Source organism: Procambarus clarkii, chromosome 40 (genome assembly GCF_040958095.1).
Source record: "Procambarus clarkii isolate CNS0578487 chromosome 40, FALCON_Pclarkii_2.0, whole genome shotgun sequence".
Classification (NCBI taxonomy): domain Eukaryota; kingdom Metazoa; phylum Arthropoda; class Malacostraca; order Decapoda; family Cambaridae; genus Procambarus; species Procambarus clarkii.
This window is the reverse complement of record NC_091189.1, coordinates 25,835,142-25,858,455: the sequence shown is the minus strand read 5'-3', so window position 1 is coordinate 25,858,455 and position 23,314 is coordinate 25,835,142. Positions and strand designations below refer to the sequence as shown.

Below are 23,314 nucleotides of genomic sequence, written 5' to 3'. Positions count from 1 at the left end.
CTCCTCGTTTCGTTGTGGCCCCTTCGGTCCAGGATTGTTTCTCCAAGGCTCTTTTCTTGTTGGCTTTGGCCTCTAAGGGTCGGGTAGGGGAGCTTCATACTCTCCTCCGGCGCAGGGGTTTCTACTCTTTTGGTCGTGGAGATTGTTTTGTTCGCTTGCAGCCATCTCCTTTTCTGGCGAAGAATGAGACTGCTGCGTTCCGGAGGGGTCTGTGGGTGGTTGATGCTTGGTTGGTCAGGCCGGGGGTGCATCATGTTTTGTGTCCGGTTGCGGCGCTTCACCTTTATTTGCGCGCCATGGCTTCTGTGTCTGGGGACGCGCTGTGGGTTGATCCTGTTTCCCTTCTTCCCTGTTCGCGGGTTCAGGTCTCCCAGGTCGTCTGCAGGGTTATTAAGTCCAGCCAGCCTGTGGTCTATCCCCGTGCCCATGACGTTCGTAAGTTCGCGGCTCTTGCTGCCGTCTTTGGGAATATGTCTTGGTCTGATATTCGGGCGCGGGGATTTTGGCAGTCGAACAGGGTCCTGGCTGCTCGTTACCTTGTGAAGGTCCCTGGGCCCCGTCGGGCCTGTGTTGCTTTGGGTCGGCGATTGCAGCCAGTTGTCTCGGCTTCGAGTTGAGGAGTGAGCGACGACCGCCTCCCGGGTAAGTCCCTCTTTTTTCCGTCTGTGGGTAGTTAGCTCCAGGGAGCCGACGGGGCTCCCCCCAGAAAACCAGCGTTGAATGTAATGAAACGCCATTTTCTGGGTGAGTCCTGGAGTCTCCCCGGCATCCCTCCCTCCCTCCGGTCGGCGGTTTTTCACGTTTTTGACATCCAGCCTCAAGAACTGAGGTGTGGGTAGCCGGCGCGGGGGGTCTGGGGCTCCCCCTTCCCCCTCCCGGGGAGGGGGGAGCTGCGCAGACAGCGGCGCGGCAGTGTGTGACGTCACACTAGTTTGCTTGTTTTCAGTTGGGGAGTTCTATCCACTAGTTCGGTTTTAGGTAGCAATTTTAACCAGAATAGGGGTTTGTTTTGGGGCGCTTACCTTTCTGGGTGCCTGTTCCGGTCGATGGCAGACATAGAATGCTTCCAACTACACGGGGGCTTCTATAGGCCATTGCTCCCCTTGCCTCTCTGAGGGGGCCCGGTTCTGGCCGTGGTCCCCGGTAGGCCTAAGAACTCCATACACATGACTGATGCCAAAGTCTGACATTAGCATATCAGCCTGGGATAGCTCCGGGGAGCCTCCGGGACTCACCCAGAAAATGGCGTTTCATTACATTCAACGCTGGTTTTTTTGTTAAACGATTTGACGAGTCATATTCCGGGGAATATAGGATAAAGGATTTGCCCGAAACACTACGCATGCTAGTGGCTGTACAAGAATGTAACATCTCTTGTGGGGAAAAAAAAATTGCCCTTAATGCCTAAAATGCTGCAGGTAGTTAGTGGCTTTATAATGTAAATACTAGAATTACTAAGCAATCACTATAATTAAATTCTCTTCATTTTTATGTAAGTGTACTGTATAAATAATAATAATAAGTTATTAATAATTATAATTATATTATTATGAATATTATTATTATTATACATTATTTAGCATTGTTGTTTGAGCAATTTCATATTAAAATATTCACTGCTTTTGGAACTTGCATACTGTCTATCTATTTTATTTTATTTTTAATTTTATTTTTATTTTTATATTCAATTGTTACATTCTTGTACAGCCACTAGCACGCATAGTGTTTCAGGCAAGTCCTTAATCCTAATGTGCCTTAGAATATGACCCACCAAAGTGTTTAGCAAATAGGTACCCACTCACTGCTGGGGAGTAAGAGGCTACAGTTAAGTATTGGCGCCCAGTCAATTCTTCCCGGCCAGGATACGAACTCAGGCCAAAGTGCTCGTGAAGCTCCGAGCGAGTGTTTTACCACTGAGCCACGGGGACTGCCAGTAGATACCAGTAGATATCTGGTTTTTTTATTCCAGTGCAATAAAAAATAAAGCTTTCTTTTAGTAGAACTCTTTGATACTGAAAGAACAGAATATTGGGTGGGAGGGGGGTAACATTTTCTATTACCTGATGCTCTGTTCACCTAGCAGTAAGTAGGTACCTGTGAGTTAGGCAACAGTTGTGGGGGTTGCATCTTGGGGAAGGTCAGTTGTTGAGCTAGTGGCCAGCTATGGGAAACCAACCCATAAATTATTGAATGGCTGTAGAAAATCAAAGCATTCATGTGTTATTGGAAACTAAGATTCGTATCATTATCACTTTTATATAGTACAGTATAGTTTAAAGTTGTAGTATGCTTATTATCTCTTGCATTCAGGGGAGTTGTCCTGCTGTATTATGCAGTAGATCACTTAAGGATAAGTGCCTGTGAACCAGTAGTTTGTTTAGGGAGTAATATCTGTGAAACAGTAGTTCATTTAGGGAGAAACAGCTGTGAATTGGTCCACTACGGGCTCACCATAGCCCATGCTACTTGGAACTTTTTGTTCCATGTAGCGAATCTTAACAACAACAGCTGTGAATCAGTTGTTCATTTAGGGAGAAACAGCTGTGAATTGGTCCACTACGGGCTCACCATAGCCCATGCTACTTGGAACTTTTTGTTCCATGTAGCGAATCTTAACAACAACAGCTGTGAATCAGTTGTTCATTTAGGGAGAAACAGCTGTGAATCTGTTGTTCATTTAGGGAGAAATGTCTGTGAATCAGTTGTTCATTTAGGGAGAAATGTTTGTGAATCAGTTGTTCATTTAGGGAGAAATGTCTGAATCAGTTGTTCATTTAGGGAGAAACGTTTGTGAATCAGTAGATCATTTAGGGAGAAATATTTGTGAATCAGTTGTTCATTTCATTGTGTTCTTTGCTTTTAAGTACATCATCTCATTTAGATCCTAAACAAAAATAATATTTACTCTATACATATAAATCACCAAAATACAGTTGACTCTTGTGACATGTTCCTTAGTGATTTACTGTTTATATTTACTGAAAATATTTAGATATGTACTGAGCTTTTAAATTGCTTAATTTTTGTTTGAATTCTTTTTATGACAATTCTGTGTTGCATATTTCTTTCTTAAGATCATGTGCTTACCTGAAAGTGTTTCAGACTGTGAAGAGAAAATCAAATGTGCTGAAAATACAAAAACGATACACACCAACTGGCTGAAGACGGCAGAAGAGGTGCTGGCAGTGGAATGTGGCGACCAAGTCGATATTGTAGAAGAAATCACCGAGGAGGAGTATCAGAAGAGTCGAGGTATGTTGCTTACCTATCAATGATAACGGGGAAGTGAAATCTAGCTTCATGCCTCTCCTCCTAGCAGTTTATTCCTGCATTCTCTTAGAACAATAAATGTATTAATCATAATAATAATATATTATTCATAAATGTCCATACATAAGAACTTAATACAGTGGTGTATTTGAAGCTGCAGGGGTTGCATATTAAATTAAACTATTAATATGCAAAGTGTTTCAGGCATAACTTTGAAGAATATGGTTACATTTGTTTGTTTAATTGGGTAAACATTATCAAGTGGGAAGAAAGAAAACATATGTGAGATGTGCAAGAAATTTAATAACTGGTATACAATATGCAGGTGACAGTGATGACAGAAATAGATGTCTACATTATAGGACCTGCAGTTTTAGCAACAGTACAGATAGTGTGTTTAGCATTATTAATGTTAATTAGTATTACAGTAATTAATGTGAGGCCTCTACACCCAGGAGGGGTTACCTTGCAGTGATTCTGGGAGTCAAGGTTCCCACAGCTAGGTCTCTGACCAGGCCTCCTGGTTGTTGGCCTGGTCAACCAGGCTGTTTCAACGTGCCTGCTCGCAGCATGACATACGAATCACAGCCTGGTTGATCAGGTATCCTTTGGAGCTGTTTATCAAATTATCTCTTAAACACTGCGAGGGGTAAGCCAGTTAAGCCCCTAATGTGTAGTGAAAGCGTGGACATTTATATACAGTGGCACCTCGATTAACGAGTGGCTCTATCTACGAGCATTTCGAGTAACGAGCAAGCCACTCGCAGCAAATTTGTCTCTATTGACAAGCTTCACCTCTATTAACGAGCAAAACCACATGGTACTTCCTAGCGTCTAGCGGGTTTTCGCAAATTCTCGGACGCCTCCAACGCCAGAGTTGTTGTATCACACACAACAAGCATCCCTCTGCATTTATTTGCGTTTCTTCTTTGGGTTTTTGTGACTACAATTTGTAACGCACGATGTCGCCAAAGAAGCTGCTTGCTAAAGATAGTGTTGTCAAGAGGAAGAAAGACACAATTACTGTGGATTTGAAGAAGGAAATTATAGCAAAGCATGAGCATGGTGTCTGTGTGACTGATCTCACAAGGGAGTATGGCAGGCATCATCAACAATTTGAACCATTAGTAAGGGGATGAGGAGGTAAGGGAGTTTAAATTTATTTCCTGTATTTTAAATGGAGAAATTTGTTTTTTAAGACAAGTTTTCCACATAACGAGCTCAGTGCCGGAATGGATTAAACTCGTTAATCGAGGTGCCACTGTATAGTGTAATAGAAATGGGCTCACCATACATATGAGGTGTAGTGTCTACTACACACACACGTAATGGTGTAGTGGCCATGTGCCCACTACACATGTAATGGCCATGTGGCCACTACGCATATGTAACTATGTAATTGTAATTACAAGATGAGAGCCACGCTTGTGGTGTCCCATCTTCCCAGCACTCTTTGTTGTATAACGTTTTGAAACTACTGACGGTTTTGGCCTCCACCACCACCACCTCATTTAACTTGTTCCAACTGTCTACCACTCTGCAAACCAAAACGTTCTAATATTTTTTCGGCACTTTTGTTTCCTAAGCTTGAATCCCTGTCCTCTTGTTCTTGAAGTTGGTGGTTTCAGGAATTCCTCTTTGTCAATTTGGTTGATTCCTGTTAGTATTTTGTAAGTGATTATATGCATGTACCCATAATGGGGTTATCTTGAGATGATTTCAAGACTTAGTATCCCCACGGCCCAGTCCTCGACCAGGCCTCCTTTTTGCTACACACCTCCAGGAAACAGCTCATAGCAGCTGTCTAACTCCCAGATACCTATTTACTGCTAGGTGAACAGGCACATCAGGTTGAAAGAAACTCTGCCCATTTTGTTTCCGCCTCCACCAGGGATCGAACCCGGAACCTCAGGTCTACACATCCGAAGCACTGTCCACTCAGCTGTCAGGCCCCTGTCAGGGTGCCCACAATTTGTTTACAAGATGGTGTCTACTTACTGGAGGCCTGAGGAAGCAGATGTGAGCACCATATACTTGCAAGACTTTTAAATCTTTAGTGGTACTTTAAAACATCCCTCAGTGTCTCGTGCAAGGTGATCATAAATGGCGAGAACATCCCTCATTGTAACACATTTGAAGAAATAAGTTAGAATTATCCTCCTTGCATTGAAAGATGGTACTCTTTGGTGACTGACATAATGGAGTTTGTTTTCAATTATATGTGTAATTGTTACCTGATAGCATTTTTCCATAAGTATTAACTGTTAGTTTTTCTGGGGAGCCCCTTCGGCTCCCCGGAGCTTTTACCAGGCTAATATGCTAATGTCAGACTTTGGCATCAGTCATGTGTATGGAGTTCTAGGGCCTACTGGGGACCACAGCCAGAACCTGGCCCCCTCAGAGAGGCAAGGGGAGCAATGGCCTATAGAAACCCTCGTGTGGTTGGAAGCATTCTATTTCTGCCATCGACCGGGTCAAGCATCCAGAAAGGTAAGCATTCCAAAACAAACCCCTATTCTGGTTAAAATTGCTACCTAAAGCCGAACTAGCGGATAGAACTCCCCAATAGAAAACAAGCAAACTAGTATGACGTCACACGTCACCGCGCCGCTGTCTGCACAGCTCCCCCCTCCCCGGGAGGGGGAAGGGGGAGCCCCAGACCTCCCACGCCGGCTATCCACCAGTTATGTGCTCCGGCTCCAGTAATTGTTTCAGCACTGTACCTAGAGTGTGGTGTCTGTCTTCTAGGTGGTGCGTGAGTCTCCAGTACTCGGGCTGCATGCACCTAGGGTTCCCTTCCCTAGGTGCCCTGTAAGTACTGCCCTTGGGGGTTGGGGCCACCTTCCACAAGTTCCTTGGGTCCTGCCCCTGCTAGGCTGTTTACTGCTTCGTTTTTGGCCGCTCTTTGTGTGCTCGGGTGTTCTGTCTCCCTTGTTCGCCTTAGGGTAAGGGGCAGTTTTGCACTGGTGGGGCGCAGGGTACTGTGCAGCTTGTCTTTACCAATCATGGCGGCCAGCTCTGTTCCGCTTGGGTACGCTGTCCTCTTGCGGGGTTTTCTTTTTCTTTTTTGTTTATCTACCTGGTGGGGGGGGGGGGGGGGTCTGCCTTCGTTCTTGCCCCTTGTGTCCCTTGTGTTCTGAGTATTTTCTTGTGGTACCCCCTGCTAGGTCCCAGTGAGTGTACACGTCCTGGGGGTTCAGCTCTTAGAAAGTTGTTTGGTAGCTTTGGGCGCTGGTTAGCAGTACCCTGCCTGGGATTACCTGAGCGCGAGTCCTCTTATAGTAAACACTCGGGACCCTGGGAAACCCCTGGGGGCGCGCAGGTCTGATGGATGTGACCCCAGAGTCCCGTCTCGCTTTCAGCGAGTTTAAGGGTTGCTCACCCCTTGTCTCTGGGTGACTCTCTGTTTTGCCTCCGCCTGCTGCCTATGGGGTCGGTGACACCTTCGACCCGGAGTCCTGCGAGTGTTGTTGCTCGTTGTGGCTCGATTACCCAGTTGTGCTGACTGAGCGGGTGTGGGCAGCAGGGGCGTTGCACTTTGAGCCTTGGTGGTGGCAACCCTCTCGTTGTTTGCTCCCCGGGAGCCTTGGGGCTGCCCCGTTTTGGTTATTGTGGGGGTGTTGGTTGCTTCAGTTCCTTCCACGCCCCTTTGTCTTTCCCCTGGATCACCCTTCCTGCCTGCATCCGGTTCCTTACCGTCTGTAGGATCGGGGCGGGGTTTGATGGTGTTGAGACTCGGGCAGTCTCGGGGACTTCCCCTTCCGGGGTAGTGGTGGGGGCATTTGAGCCTGTTCCTCCAGCCGTGTTGTAAGAGTCTGCCAGTGGGCTCCCTTCCTTAGTGTTTTTGCGGAAAGGAAATGGAGTGCAGTGGTTTTCTGGTACGGCCGGGGCTTTGGGGGGGACGGCCTTGGCCCCGGGGCCTGTCGTGTAGGTTCCTGGGACTGGGGAGGGGCTAACTTGGGGGGCCTTGGCCCTGTAGGACCCCGTGGGGATTTTTCTCCCCCTCTAGGTGGGGCTTGTGGTTACGGGGAGTGGGGTCTTTCCTCCCCACTCGCCGTACGTGTTGTTGGGCGTCGGCCTCTCCCCGGGCTCGGTTCCTTGGCCTTTGAGTCGGTTGGTTCCGTCCTGTGGGTGGATGCTTCCTTCCCCCCTTTTTGGGACGGTGTCTTCGTTATGTTTCCCCGTTCTTGGGGTTCTACGTGACTTCTGGTCTCGGGTGTGCCAGCGCCTTTGTGTGCCTTCGGGACTAGTGTTGGCTTCTGTGTTCTCGAGGGTTCAGGAAGATTTTTGCTACTTCCCCCATTATTGGAACGTCTGTCGGCTCCTCGTCCGAGTCGCCGTTTTGGGCTACTTGTAGCCCGGTTGGGCTGCTTGTGGCCAATAGCTCGGTTGGGCTACTTGTCGCCCTGTTGGGCTACTTGTGGCCCGGTTAGGCTACTTGTCGACCTGTTGGGCTACTTATGGCTCCGTTGGGTACCCTTTTGGGCTCTGTCTTCGCTTCGTTGGCCGGTTTTGTTGTTCCTGCTTCTGCTTTTGGCTACTTTTCTGGTGCAGTAGTCCTGGTTGGCGCCTTCCCGCAGTGCGGGTTGTGCGGTTCGGCCAGCATGTCATGCACATGCGCCATGGAGTTTGTTTTGGTCTGGGCGGTGTGTTTCAGTGCTGGTGTTTTGCGCCCTTTTTTCTCAGGTGCTTCGCCTCTCGCTCTTCTCCCTTGCTGCGGTATGTGCCCCTTCGCTTCGGGGGTGTCCTGGTTTCCAGCTGTGGGGCGGACGCCGAGGTTTTTCCTGTGTCATGGGTGTGGGCCGCCTCCTTTGTCTCTACCTTGCTCTCCTGCATGTCCGGCTCTGGCTTCTTCACCTGGCGGTGCTCCCAGGATCTTCTGGGCACTGTTGGGTTGTGTCACGTTCGTGCCTCCGTTCGACAGGTGAGTTTCTGCGGTCTGGTGTCTTTTGGCCGGGCGCTGGATGCGGAGATGGTTATATACCTGTCTTTCTTTAGGTATATTTCTGTACGACTGAGACCGTTCGCACACCAGTGACTGTCCCTTTTTTCAACCCTTCCAGTCCCCCTCATGTGCATGTCCAACCCATGCTTGAGTCATTCAGGGGACCCACCTTTTTTCGTGTTATGAGGTGTATGGGTTGTGGTGCTGGTTATGTTCTCACCTGGTAGGGCTCTCCTGGTTGTGCTTGCAGGGTTGAGCTCTGGCTCTTGGGTCCCGCCTGTCTGGATGAACTTGCAGGATAGTACCAGTGGAGTGCAGTGGTTGCTATAGGCACAATCGAGGAACACTGTATCACCATCAGAGGTCTGCGGTTGTTACACGACCTACTTGCAAGCATACGCCATATTGCCGGTACGTCACGTCTGTGGACTTCCGGGGCACACTAGCCTGTTTTCAAATAGAAGTTCCGGCCCATCCTGGTTGTGGGGGGTATGTGGGCCTGCGGGCCGCTCCAAGCAGCTGCCTGGTGGGCCACCCTCTGGCCGGTCTAGCCTAGCCTCGGGCCGGGCTTGGGGTGTACATGAGCTCCCAGAACCCCATCCAGCAGGTATCGAGCGGGGTTCTCCGCCGTCGGTCGCCTGGTGTGCAGGTTCCTTGGCCTTATGGGTTTTGTCGTGTCTCCGTTGGCCCTGTCTGGGGTCTGCCTGCTCCGTTCTCTGCCTTTGCAGAAGCGAGTTGCTATTTACATGTTGCGGTGGTGCCTGTTGCTGCTGCTGCACGTGTGCATTGGTAACGTGTTTCGCGGTGGAGTGTCGTTGTTCCTGTGTCCGGTTGTGGTGTGGCACTTTGCTGCTGTTTTGTGCCTAGGGTTTGCGTGCGGGGGTTTGCTTGTTGTTTTTCTTGGTCTTCGGGTCCCTGGCTTGGCCCTCTCCTGTGCGTGGGGTTTTTCTGTCCCTTCCTGATTGTCTACCCCTGGTTGTTTCCTGGGGTTTTGTGCTTCAGCTCTTTCATCCTGCCTCTCCCCAGTCGTTTTCCTGGCATCTCCTTTGGTAGGTTTTTACCTGCACTTGCTGCTGTGTGTGGGGGGGGGTCGGTTTCCACTACTTCATTTCCTTGTGCGTTCCCTTGTTTCCTCCTCTGCCGCACGGGTGTTCTGCATGCGTTCCTTGGCTTCTTGGGTGTTCTTTCAGCCTGTGTCCTGTGGTGTGCTTCTTTGTCTTGGTCTGTTGCATTTGCTCGTACCCCTTGGTTTCGGGTACTGTTTCTGGCGGTAACCCTTCCGCCTTCTTCGTTTTCCTGGCTTACCCTGCCAGTTGGTTTTTCGTGGTCTTGCAATGTCTCGCATCGGACCCGTCGTTTCTGAACTCCTGGCGGGCTTGCTTGCTTGTTTTGGGGAGTTTTTCTGTTCAGCAGATGTTCCATCTCTTTGTGCCGCCTGGGTTTTGGTGGTCGCGCCCGAGATCTTCCCGCAGCTCCGCCTTTTCCTGGGCTCAGAGGGGCCTTGTCGGGGCTGCTTACGTTCTGCCTCGTGGTCTGGCCTCCGGTTGGTGGTCGGGTGGCTTCGTGGTAGGTGTCCCACCTGCGTACTTCTCTTGGCGGCAGTATGGGGTATTTTGGCGGTCCTTCCTTTTCCTGTCCCTTCTTCAGTGATTGCACTTGTTAGCGTCGGCTTGGTTTTCTAGTGGGGGTTGGGAACCGTCGTCTTGCCACATCCTGTCGCCTCTTTTCGTGCGGCGCTGGCGGAGCCGTTTTGGTTTGCTTTCGGTCTTGGTGTTTCTTCTGCACTGTTAGTAAGCTGTCTCGTGCGTTGTTTCACCTCCGGCCTGTTCATGCACTGCTTGCACCGTCCTGGTCTCTGGTCAGCCTGCTCTGTCTTCTCCTCGGTTGATAGTGCCCCTTTGGTTCTGGTTTGTTTTTTGTCGGCTCTTTTTCCTGTTGGCATTTGCCTCTGGGGGTCGGGTCGCTGAGTTTTTCTTGCTCCTTCAGTTTTAGCGTTTATGTTGTTCGGGGGGCAGCAGTCTCCATCTTTTCTGGCGCGGGGTGGGGCTGCTGCGTTCTGGAGGGGTCCTTGGTTGGTCGGGCCGGGGGTGTGTCGTGTTTTGTGTCCAGTGGTGACCCTCCGCTGTTATTTGCGTGCTGCGGCATCTGTGTCCGGGGCGCGTTTTGCGTTGATCCGGTTCTGTTCTTCCCGGTTCGCGGGTGGTGGTGTCCTGGGTTGTCAGCCGTGTTCTTGCGGCTAAGCTGCCTGTGTTCTTCCCCCATACCCGTGGCGTTCGTGGCTTCGCTGCTCTCGCTGCCGTCTGAGCGACGTGTCCTTGCGGTCATTCGGGCATGGATTTTTGGTGTTCGTGCAGGGGCCTTGCTGCTCGCTGTTCTCGTGTTGTTCCCGGGACTTTTCCGGGCTGTGGCGCCTTGGGTTGGCGTTTGCTGCCGGTTGTCTCGCTTCCGTGGGGGGTGCGTGGTGTCCGCCTCCTGGTTCCGTCCCTTTGACCTTCCTCTGTGGGTAGTTAGCTCCGGGGAGCCAACGGGCCTCCCCCCAGAAAACCAGTGTTGAATGTAATGAAACGCCGTTTTCTGGGTGAGACCCGGAGGCTCCCCGGCAACCCTCCCTCCTTCCCTCCGGTCGGCGGTTTTTCGTGTTTTGACATCCAACCTCAGAACTGATGGGTGGATAGCCGCCGTGGGAGGTCTGGGGCTCCCCCTGCGCAGACAGCGGCGTGGTGACGTGTGACGTCATACTAGTTTGCTTGTTTTCTATTGGGGAGTTCTATCCACTAGTTCGGCTTTAGGTAGCAATTTTAACCAGAATAGAGGTTTGTTTAGAATGCTTACTTTTCTGGATGCTTGACCCGGTCGATGGCAGACATAGAATGCTTCCAACCACATGGGGGTTTCTATAGGCTATTGCTCCCCTTGCCTCTCTGAGGGGGCCAGGTTCTGGCCGTGGTCCCCGGTAGGCCCTAGAACTCCATACACATGAGTGATGCCAAAGTCTGACATTAGCATATCAGCCTGGTAAAAGCTCCGGGGAGTCTCCGGGTCTCACCCAGAAAATGGCGTTTCATTACATTCAACTCTGGTTTTTTACTTGTCATATTTTCTGATGTATTTATTATGGGAGGATATTTTGCAAAAAAACAGTTCTTATGTTTCAGCATTTACTTATTGAAAGTGATTTTGTAATAGAGAACATAATTTTATGCATTTATGTAAATACAATATACGTTTGGGTAGTTGTGGATAAAACATTTCATATCTGCTGGAAAAAATGGTATTATCAAGGCTTATTTTTGGAATACAGTTAATGGCTTTTATGGAATGATGCAAACTATCAATATTTGTATTGTTGCAGAAGAGCGCAAAAAGAGAGTTTCCAGGTTCTATGCAAAATTAAAAGAGGAGGAAAAAAGAGAGGTGTCAGCGAGTGAGGATGTTGAAGAGCCAGTAGCAGGAACCAGTGCCGCATCCGAGGACAGCAATTTGTCGGATTTGGATGACAAATTTGTCAAAAATCTATCAGAAACTGATAGGCAAATTTATGAGGATATCACAAAGAGATTAAATCAAATTGAATTGGAGGACGAGGCGACTGGGGAGGACGACGACGACGACGACGATGATGAAGGCAAAGAGTAAGTTTACCAAAATTATTTAGTTTTGGATAGATTAGATGGAAATTCCATTGATTTATTAAAGTTTTATATAATTGTTAGAATAGAGATGGGATCACTTTATTTTCTGGGGGGAGCCCCTTCGGCTCCTCGGAGCTTCTCCAGGTTGATGTTAGACTTTGGCATCAGTCATGTGTATGTAGTTCTATGGGCCTACCGGGGACCACGAGCCAGAACCTGGCCCCCTCAGAGAAGGAAGGGGAGCAATTGTCTATAGAAACCCCCGTGTGGTTGGAAGCATTCTATGTCTGCTATCAACTGGGTCAGGCATCCAGAAATGTAAGCATCCCAAAACAAACCCCTATTCTGGTGAAAATTGCTACCACAAGCCAAACAAGTGGATAGAACTCCCCCGAAAATAAACGAGCAATCAATCATGACGTCGCACGTTGCCGCGCCACTGTCTGCGCAGCTCCCCTCCTCCCCAGCAGGGGAAGGGGGAGTCCCAGACCTACCGCGCTGGCTATCCACCATAGTTCTTCGGCTGATGCTAGAGGCTGAGGTTGTGTGCTCCGGCTCCGGTGGTTGTTTCAGCACTGTACCTAGAGTATGGTGACTGTCTTCTAGGTGGGGCGTGAGCCGGGAGTGATTTTTCAGTACTCGGGCTGCATGTGCCTAGGGTTTCCTTCCCTAGGTGCCCTGTAAGTACTGCCCTTGGAGCTTGAGGCCACCTTCCACAATGTAGAGTACATGAAGTGAATGTACATGCCACTATGCATAGTGGCATGTACATTCACTTCTTTTCCTACCATCCTCCTCCTGTTAAGAAAAGTGTCCTCGTCTCTCTCTTCCTCCGCGCTCTACGCATCAGCGACCCTCAGTTTCTTGATTCTGAAATTGCCTTTATCTACAAATCATTCTCTCGCCTTGGTTATCCTTTGCATTTCATCAACTGTGCCCACTCTCAAGCTAAACGAAATTTCTTTCATCCTAAACCTGCTTCCAACACTAGTAGCACTGTACTATGCCTTCCCTTCATATCTGAACTCAAAACTTTTACCAATACCTTTCGTCCTCTTGACATTAAACTCGCCTTTCGACAAACTAACACACTTCGTAGCAATCTAGTTCACACTGCTCCTCCTGCTTCTAATGCTGCTGGTGTCTACTCTATTTCCTGTTCATCTTGTCCTCTCCAATACTTTGGCGAAACTGGCCGTACACTGAATGACAGACTTAAAGAACACAAGAGAAGTGTTATGTCTGCAGACACTAACAATGCTCTCTTCTGCCATGTGAGGGATTCTAATCATCCCATTGATTGGTCTTCCTCCAAAATAATCTTTCCTGCCTCTACTCTACACAGACGCCATCTTGTAGAATCGGCTCTTATACACAATGTACCCAACATGAACTTGAGTCCTGGCTTTGTTGCTGTGGACTCTTCCCTTTCACAGTATATACTCAAATGCTCTAATCTTTCTAACAAACGTGACTTAACATAAGCTTTCCCCCTTCCATTTCTTTCTTTCTCTTTCCTTTTCTTTCTCTCTTCTCCCTTTTTCTGTTCATTGTCTTCTCCTACGCTCCCTTGCTATCCTCTTCTTTTTCCTATTACTATCTCCTTCGGTGGTTATAATAGGAGCTGCCTCGTATGGGCCAATAGGCCTGCTGCAGTTCTCATTACTACTATCCCCTACACCTGACTTTCCTCCTCAGCTCTCTCTTGCCTATTTATTGCCTGTCCCTACCTCCTCATCACAATCGACTTGAGAATGGTCCAGGACGGACCGAAACGTCGTCGTCCCTTCAATTTCTAGTGTGTGGTCTGGTCAACACCTTCCACAAGTTCCTTGGGTTCTGCCCCTCCTAGGCCATTTACTATTTGGTTTTTGGCTGCCCTTTGTGTGCTTGGGTGTTCTGTCTCCCTTGTTCGCCTTAGGGTAAGGGGCAGTTTGCACTGGTGGGGTGCAAGGTGCTGCACAGCTTGTTTTCACCAATCATGGTGGCCGGCTCTGTTCCTCCTGGGTACTCTGTCCTCTTGCGGGGGTTTTCTTTTTTCTTTTTGTTTGCCTGGTGGGGGGTCTGTCTTCGTTCTTGCCCCCTGTGTACCCTGTGTACTGAGTGTTCTTCCTTCTTCCGGTGGTTTACCCTGCTAGGTCCCTGTGAGTGTACACGTCCCAGGAATTCAGTGCTTAGAAGATTGTTTAGTAGACTTGGGTGCCGGTTAGCAGTACCCTGCCTGGGATTACTTGAGCACAAGTCCTATTATAGTAAACGCTCAGGACCCTGGGAAACTCCTGGGGGCGTGCAGGTCCAATGGATGTGACCCCGGAGTTCCCCTCACTTCCAGCGAGTTTAAGGGTTGCTCTGTCCCCTTGTCTCCAGGTGACTCTCTCTGTCTTTGCCTCTGTCTGTTGCCTGTGGGGTCGGTGACACCTTCGGCCCAGAGTCCTGCGAGTTTTGTTGCTTGTTTGTGACTCGGTTAATCAGTCTTATGCTGACTATGCAGGTGCGGGCAGCGCGGGCGTTGCACGTTGAGCTTCGATGGTGGCAACGCTCTCGGTTGTTTGCTCCCCGGAAGATCCGAGGTTGCCCCGTTTTGGTTGGTGTTTGAGCTTGGGGGCGTTAGTGGCTTCGGTTCCTTCCATGCCTCCTTGTCTTTTCCCTGTTGTGGTCTAGTCTGGCCCCCCCCCCTTCCTCCCTGCATCCGGATTCTTACCATCTGTGGGTTCGGGGTCGGGGCGGGGCTTCGTTGGCTTTGAGACTCGGGCGTTCTCGGGGCAATTCCCCTTCCGGGGTAGTGAAGGGGGCATTCGAACCTGTTCCTCCAGCCGTGTTGTATGAGTCTGCCAGTGGGCTCCCTTCCTTAGTATTTTTGCGGCTGTCCTGGTTTTTTCTTGTGAGGCCGGGGCTTTGAGGGGATGGCTCGGCCGCAGGGCCTGCCATGTGGGTTCCCGGAGCTGACTTGGGGGGCCTAGGTCCTCGTTGGACCCCGCTGGATTTTTTTACCCTCTAGGCCGGGCTTGCGGTTACGCGGAGTGGGGTTTTCCTCCCCCCCTTTCCGTACGAGTTGTTGAGCGTCGGCCCCTCTCCAGGGCTCGGTTCCTTGTCCCTTGAGTCAGTTGGTTCCGTCCTGTCGGTGGGTGCTCTTCTCTGTTTTTCCCCCCTTTTTCTTGGGACAGAACTTCTCCATCATGTTCCCCTCTTCTTGGGGTTCTGCATGACTTTTAGTCTCGGGTGCGACTGTGCCTTTATGTACTTGTTTCTGTTTGTTCTCGAAGGTTCAGGAAGGTTTTTCGCTACTTCCTGTATTATTGGAACGTCTGTTGTCTTTCGGTGTGGCTTCCCTCTGGTCCTTTCTAGGGCTTGTTGGTTCTCTTCTGTGCTTATTCTTGGTTTTCGGTCCTGTCTCGTTCTTTTGTTGCCGTCTCTTCTCTCCATGCTCTGTCTCAGCACTGCTCGTTTTCTTTACATACTCCTAGTCCGGGATGCCAGATTGGGCTACTTGTAGCCCAATTGGGTTCCCGATTAGGTTCATTGTATTCATTTCATAAGCCAGCTATTTATGTCGCTGCTTACTTCTTTTTTGGCTCCTGTTCCCATGAGCTGGGCTGTTCTTCTACTTAGCAGTTCACTCGGGTCACGAACTGTTTGGCTATTTTTCTTGTAAAGTAGTCCTAGTTGGCGCCTTCCCGCTGAGCGGGTTGTGCAGGTCGGACATTGTGTCCTGCGCATGTGCCATGGGAGTTTGTTTTGGTCTGGGCGTTGTACACCAGTGCTGGTGTTTTGCGACCTTTTCTCTCGGGTGCTTCGCCTCTCATTCTTCTCCATTCTCCAGTCCGTGCCCCGTAGCTACTGGGGAGTTCTGGATTGCAGCTATGGGGTGGATGCCAGAGTTTTCCCTGTGTCATGGGTGTGGGGCGGCTCCTTCGCCTCTGGCCTTCTTTCCCTGGCGGTGCTCCCGGGATTTTCTTGGCTACGTTATGTCATGACACTTTCGTGCCTACGTTCGACAGGTGAGTTTCTGCAGTCTGGCGTCTCTTTCGGCCAGGCGCTGGTTCGTGGTTTTTGGATACGAATATAAGATCGTCAGCACACAGGTGACTGCCGAGGGCCTGTTGGCCCATATGTGGCAGCTCCTATTTCTACCCGTCCAGTCCCACTCATATGCATGTCCAACCCTTGCTTGAGTCGATTAAGGGACCCTACCTCATCCATGTTACGAGGTGCAATGGTTGAGGTGCAGGTTATGTACTCACCTAGTTGTACTCACCTGGTTGTGCTTGCGGGATTGAGCTCTGACTCTTTGGTCCCGCCTCTCGGCCGTCAATCGCCTGATGTGCAAGTCCCTAGGCCTGCTGGGCTCTATCATATCTACATTTGAAACTGTCTGGAGTCAGTCTCCACCACATCTCTGCCTAATGCACATGTGCATTAGTAACATGTACCACAGTAACATGTGGTACTTGTTACTGTGTCAGGATGTTGTGGGGTGACATTTTGCTGCAGTTTTGTGTCTGGGGATGCGTGTTGGGGATTGATTGTGGCGTTTTTGTGGTTTTATCTGGGGTACCTCATTCCTTTCCCGTCTTGGAGTGCCTGGCTTGGCCCTTCCATGTACTGTACATTGGTTTCTCTGTCCTCGACTAGTTGTCCGCCCCTGGTTGTGCTTCCTGGGGGTTGAGCTTTGGCTCTTTCGTCCTGTCTCTCCCCTTGTTGCTTCCCTGACATCTATTCGGCTCTCATGTCTGTACTTGCAGCTGTGTGTGGGGTCAGCCTCCACCACTTCCCTTCCTCATTCATTCCATTTGTTTACTACTCTGCCACTGGAATGTTTCTTTCTTGCATTTCTTTGGCTCCTTTGGGCGCTCCTTCTGCCTGTGTCGCATGGTGCGTGTGCACTTGTGTTCATTAGTCTGTCTTCGTTGCTCGTAACCCTCGGTTCGGGTACTAGTCTGGTGGCAAACCTTTGCACCTTCTTCAGTTGGTTTGTTGGGACAGGGCCTGCGACTGTGTGTTGTTGGTGTGACTTGTTGGGTCATGGTCTGCAGCTCTGCGGATTGATCGTGTCCCTTTCATTCCCGATTTGCTGTATGCCTTCTTCGTTCTTCATCTTACTGCTTCACTCTTGTCCCTGGCCGCTGGTGCTGGGGCTGTTCTTCTGGTCTTTTCTTGTTTTCTCCTACACACTGTTGTGTGTTTTATTTGTGACGTTTGGCCCTCCTGTTGCCAGGTTTGGGTTCCTATTTTCCTGGCTTGCCCTGCCTATTGGCATTTTCAGGGTCGCGCGGTGTCCCTTCTCTGGAGCCTTGTGTCGGACCCGTAGTCTCCGATCTCCTGGCGAGCTCGCTTGCGTTGGGGAGTTTTCTGTTCAGCAGACGTTCCATCTCCTTCTTTGCTGACTTGGTTTTTCCGGTTCTGCTTGTTCGGTGGTCGCACCCGAGATCTTCCCATGGCTCCGCCTCTTCCTAGGCTCGAATGAACCTTGACGGGGCTGGTTGGGTTCTGCCTCGAGTGTCTCACCTTCGGTTGGTGGTCAGGTGGCTTCGTTGTTGGTGTCCCACCAGCGTACTACTTCTTGGCGGCAGTATGGTTTTTTTTAGCAGTCCTTCTTTTTCCTTCTGTCACTTCTTAGGTGGCTGTGTTTGTTGGTGTCGGCTTGTCTTTTTCTGGTGGAGGTTCGGGGCCGTCTTCTTGCCGCATACTGACGTCTCGTTTCGTGTGGCACTGACGGAGCTGCTTCAGCTTGCTTTCAGTCTTGGTGTTACTTCTGCGCCGTTTTGTAAGCTGTCTCGTGCGTTGTTTCACCTCTGGCCTGCTCATGTGTCGCCTGAGCCGTCCTGGTCTTTGGACTGCGTGCTCTTTCTTCTTCTCGGTTTGTTGCGGCCCCTCCGGTCCGGGTTTGTTTCTCGAAGGCTCTTTTTCCTGATGGCATTTGCCTCTAGGGGTCGGGTTGGTGAGCTTCCTACTCTCCTCTGACGCAGGGGTTTCTGCTCCTTCGGTCGTGGCGATAGGTTTGTTCGGTTGCAGCCGTCTCCCTCTTTTCTGGCACAGAATGAGGCTGCTGCTTTCCGGAGGGGTCCTTGGTTTGTTGGTGCTTGGTTGGTTAGGCCGGGGAAACATCGTGTTGTGTGTCCGGTTGTGGCCCTCCGCTGTTATTTGCGCGCCACGGCTACTATGTCCGGGGCGCGCTTTGGGTTGATCTGGTTCCCTTCTTCCCTGTTTGCGGGTGAGGGTCTCCCAAGTCATCTGCTGTGTTAAGGCTAGCCAGCCTGCGTTCTATCCCTGTGCCCATGATGTTCGTAGATTCACTGCTCTTGCTGCCGTCTTGGCGACATGTCCTGGCTGACATTCAGGCACGGGGCTTTTGGAGGGCGTACAGAGTCCTGGCTGCTCGATATCTCATGGTTGTTCCCGGGCCCATTCGGGCCTGTGTCGCCTTGGGTTGGCAGTTGCAGCCAGTTGTCTCGACTTTGAGTTGAGGAGTGTGCGGCGACCGCCTCCCGGGTAAGTCCCTCTTATTTCTTCTGTGGGTAGTTAGCTCCGGGGAGCCAAAGGGGGCTTCCCCCAGAAAACCAGCGTTGAATGTAAGGAAATGCCATTTTCTGGGTGAGACCCAGAGGCTTCCCAGCATCCCCTCCTTCCAGTCGGTGGTTTTTCGCGTTTTTTGACACCCAGCCTCAGAACTGATTGTGGATAGCCAGCGCGGTAGGTCTGGGGCTCCCCCTTCCCCCCTCCCAGGGTGGGTGGAGCTGCGCAGACAGCGGCGCGACGACGTGTGATGTCATGATCGTTTGCTCATTTCTTTTAGGGGAGTTCTATTCACTTGTACGGCTTGTGGTAGCAATTTTCACCAGAATAGGGGTTTGTTTTGGGATGGTTACCTTTCTGGATGTTTGACCTGGTCGATGGCAGACATAGAATGCTTCCAACCACACGGGGGTTTCTATAGGCCATTACTTCCCTTACCTCTCTGAGGGAGGGCCAGGTTCTGGCTCGTGGTCCCCGGTAGGCCCATAGAACTCCATACACATGACTGATGCCAAAGTCTGACATTAGCACATCAGCCTGGATAAGCTCCGGGGAGCCTCCGGGTCTCACCCAGAAAATGGCGTTTCATTACATTCAATGCTGTTTTTTTTTTCAATTGAAGATTAGACTTAATGAACAAGTTTCTTGAACATAAGTAGGAGCTACCTCCTATGGGCCAATAGGACTTACTATACTTTCCGGTGGATATGACACATGATTTTGGACCATCACGAGCCAAACAGTATTGAAAACAGTATTTTCATGCAGAAAATTGTGTTTTCCTTATAAAGCCACTTGAAAATCACTACCACTAAATGTATGATGAGACATACTGAACCCCGCCCCCCCCCCTCAAAAAAAAAAAAAATATCCTTGCAAATTAGGTGTGTCTTATATCCAAGAAAAATACACTATGTAATGTCTTTTATTGCACAATGAAATCACATTAAAGTGATTTATCAATGAGAAAATCAGTAGGAGCCGTGAGGAGGATTTGAACCCCACTCACTTGGTACTCCCAACCTCTAGGTCTACTCCTTAGACCTAGAGGATGGTAGCCTCAGGACTCCTAGTGGATTCAGCTGAATCCCAGGTTGCATTGCTTTTTCGTGTCGTGGTGAAGTGGTCTAGGGCACTAGCTTGGGAGTACCAAGTGAGCGGGTTCGAATCCTCCTCATGGCTCCTACGGATTTTCTCATTTCTTTTATTTTCATGTTCTTATATGATAATTAATTTTCCTGTGAGTATTTCTGGCTTCAATTATTGTTTGATAATTATTTACTTCCCAGGGAGGCTGAAAGTGAAGATACTGAAGATTACGAACAAGACGAAGAGAGAGGAAGGGTAGTGAAGTTTGATAATCATGCTAGTGATGAATTGAGAACTATGAGTGACGAGGGGGAGACGAGTGACGCAATGCTACCAGCAAAGAGAGCAAAATTTAAGCGGAGGGTTTCTTGGGCAGACGATGTGCGGACCCTTTACACGGTAATCCCAGATGATGACAGTGAAGATATTTGTCGCATTAAGTACACCAGCCAACCTCTAACCCTTCCTCTGGAGGACCCACTAACGGAGAGTGTTGGTAAAACTGAGGCTCCTACTGAAACTATTCAGAGTCCTTCAGATATTTATAAAGTCTTCAGTCACGGGGCCTCTGCACCGGAGCCGCCACCTCGTGGAATACTTAAAAAGTCCTCATCTCTTCCAATACAAGGTAAGGAACGTTTGAGTGCCTCGGGTGTTGGGAGGTATGCCTAGAACATCTGGAAGTATGTCTCACGTCAGGAACCATGTTCAATATGTCACGAACCATGTTCAGTATGTCTGGAGCTATGACCCATATGTCTGGAACCATGTCCCATATGTCTGGAACCATGTCCCATATGTCTGGAACCATGTCCCATATGTCTGGAACCCTGTCCCATATGTCTGGAACCCTGTCCAATATGTCTGGAACCATTCCCCATATGTCTGGAACCATGCCCCATATGTCTGGAACCATGTCCCATATGTCTGGAACCATGTCCCATATGTCTGGAACCATGTCCCATGTCTGGAACCATGTCCCATGTCTGGAACCATGTCCCATGTCTGGAACCCTGTCCTATATGTCTGGAACCATGTCCCATGTCTGGAACCATGTCCCATGTCTAGAACCATGTCCCATGTCTGGAACCCTGTCCCATATGTCTGGAACCATGTCCCATGTCTGGAACCATGTCCCATGTCTGGAACCATGTCCCATGTTTGGAACCATGTCCCATGTCTGGAACCATGTCCCATGTCTGGAACCATGTCCCATGTGTCTGGAACCATGTCCCATGTGTCTGGAACCGTGTCCCATATGTCTGGAACTGTGTCCCATATGCCTGGAACCATGTGGGACACGGTTCTTTTTGCTCTACGCAAGGTTTCTGTCCACTGAGCGGGCCTGATTCTGTCCACTGAGTGGGCCTGAGGACACCTGCGTCATCATTTGTCACAGGTACCACCCCAGTCAAACACACACACACACACACACACACACACACACACACACACACACACACACACACACACACACACACACACACACACACACACACACACACACACACACAGGCAGGTAGGTGTAGCTGGTAAGGTGCTCCAGTGGATAAGGGAGTATCTAAGCAATAGGAAGCAGAGAGTTACGGTGAGGGGTGAGACCTCCGATTGCTGTGAAGTCACCAGTGGAGTCCCACAGGGCTCTGTACTCGGTCCTATCTTGTTTCTGATATATGTAAATGATCTCCCAGAGGGTATCGATTCATTTCTCTCAATGTTTGCGGACGATGCTAAAATTATGAGGAGTAAAACAGAAGAGGACTGTTTGAGGCTTCAAGATGACCTAGACAAGCTGAAGGAATGGTCGAACAAATGGTTGTTAGAGTTTAACCCAACCAAATGTAATGTAATGAAGATAGGTGTAGGGAGCAGGAGGCCAGATACAAGGTATCATCTGGGAGAGGAAATTCTTCAGGAGTCAGAGAAGGAAAAAGACTTGGGGGGTTGATATCACGCCAGACCTGTCTCCTGCAGCGCATATCAAGCGGATAACATCAGCGGCATATGCCAGGCTGGCCAACATACGAACGGCATTCAGAAACTTGTGTAAAGAATCATTCAGAACTTTGTATACCACATATGTCAGGCCAATCCTGGAGTATGCAGCCCCAGCATGGAGTCCATATCTAGTCAAGGATAAGACTAAACTGGAAAAGGTTCAAAGGTTTGCCACCAGACTAGTACCCGAGCTGAGAGGTATGAGCTACGAGGAGAGACTACGGGAATTAAACCTCACTTCGCTGGAAGACAGAAGAGTTAGGGGGGACATGATCACCACATTCAAGATTCTGAAGGGAATTGATAGGGTAGATAAAGACAGTCTATTTAACACAAGGGGAACACGCACAAGGGGGACACAGGTGGAAACTGAGTGCCCAAATGAGCCACAGAGATATTAGAAAGAACTTTTTTAGTGTCAGAGTGGTTGACAAATGGAATGCATTAGGAAGTGATGTGGTGAAGGCTGACTCCATACACAGTTTCAAGTAATTACCTAAGTGTAATTACCTAAGTGTAGTTACAGGATGAGAGCTACGCTCGTGGTGTCCCGTCTTCCCAGCACTCTTTGTCATATAACGCTTTGAAACTACTGACGGTCTTGGCCTCCACCACCTTCTCACTTAACTTGTTCCAACCGTCTACCACTCTATTTGCGAAGGTGAATTTTCTTATATTTCTTCGGCATCTGTGTTTAGCTAGTTTAAATCTATGACCTCTTGTTCTTGAAATTCCAGGTCTCAGGAAGTCTTCCCTGTCGATTTTATCAATTCCTGTTACTATTTTGTATGTAGTGATCATATCACCTCTTTTTCTTCTGTCTTCTAGTTTTGGCATATTTAATGCTTCTAACCTCTCCTCGTAGCTCTTGCCCTTCAGTTCTGGGAGCCACTTAGTAGCATGTCTTTGCACCTTTTCCAGTTTGTTGATGTGCTTCTTAAGATATGGGCACCACACAACAGCTGCATATTCTAGCTTTGGCCTAACAAAAGTCATGAACAATTTCTTTAGTATATCGCCATCCATGTATTTAAATGCAATTCTGAAGTTAGAAAGCATAGCATAGGCTCCTTGCACAATATTCTTTATGTGGTCCTCAGGTGATAGTTTTCTATCTAGAACCACTCCTAGATCTCTTTCTTTATCAGAATTCTTTAAAGATTTCTCACATAATATATAGGTTGTGTGGGGTCTATGTTCTCCTATTCCACATTCCATAACATGACATTTATTAACATTAAATTCCATTTGCCAGGTGGTGCTCCATATACTTATTTTGTCCAGGTCTTTTTGAAGGGCATGACAGTCATCTAAATTTCTTATCCTTCCTATTATCTTAGCATCATCAGCAAACATGTTCATATAATTCTGTATACCAACTGGTAGATCATTTATGTACACAATAAACATCACTGGTGCAAGAACTGAACCCTGTGGTACTCCACTTGTGACATTTCTCCATTCTGATACATTGCCTCTGATTACTGCCCTCATTTTTCTATCAGTCAGAAAATTTTTCATCCATGATAGAAGCTTACCTGTCACCCCTCCAATATTTTCCAGTTTCCAGAACAACCTCTTATGTGGAACTCTGTCGAAAGCCTTTTTTAGGTCCAGATAGATGCAGTCAACCCAACCATCTCTTTCCTGTAATATCTCTGTGGCTCGATCATAGAAACTGAGTAAATTCGATACACAGGATCTTCCAGATCGAAAACCATACTGTCTGTCTGATATTATATCATTTCTCTCTAGGTGTTCTACCCATTTAGTTTTGATTAGTTTTTCCAATACTTTCACTATTACACTTGTCAATGATACAGGTCTATAATTGAGGGGGTCTTCCCTGCTGCCACTTTTGTAGATT

At 48.9% G+C, this 23,314-nt stretch overlaps 1 protein-coding gene across 3 annotated transcripts in view; it reads left to right on the top strand.

Moving 5' to 3' along the window:
• uri (unconventional prefoldin RPB5 interactor) overlaps positions 1 to 23,314 on the top strand; it is a 101,639-nt gene that overhangs the window by 44,255 nt on the left and 34,070 nt on the right. For all 3 annotated transcript variants that reach the window (XR_011231025.1, XM_069338880.1, XM_069338879.1), the window contains exons 5-7: positions 3,103 to 3,252; positions 11,568 to 11,847; positions 19,650 to 20,077. Coding sequence is in view for 2 of the 3 variants with exons in the window: in XM_069338880.1 (XP_069194981.1) it covers positions 3,103 to 3,252; positions 11,568 to 11,847; positions 19,650 to 20,077 (858 nt within the window). In the remaining variant the exon portion in view is untranslated. The remainder of the gene's footprint in view (positions 1 to 3,102; positions 3,253 to 11,567; positions 11,848 to 19,649; positions 20,078 to 23,314) is intronic.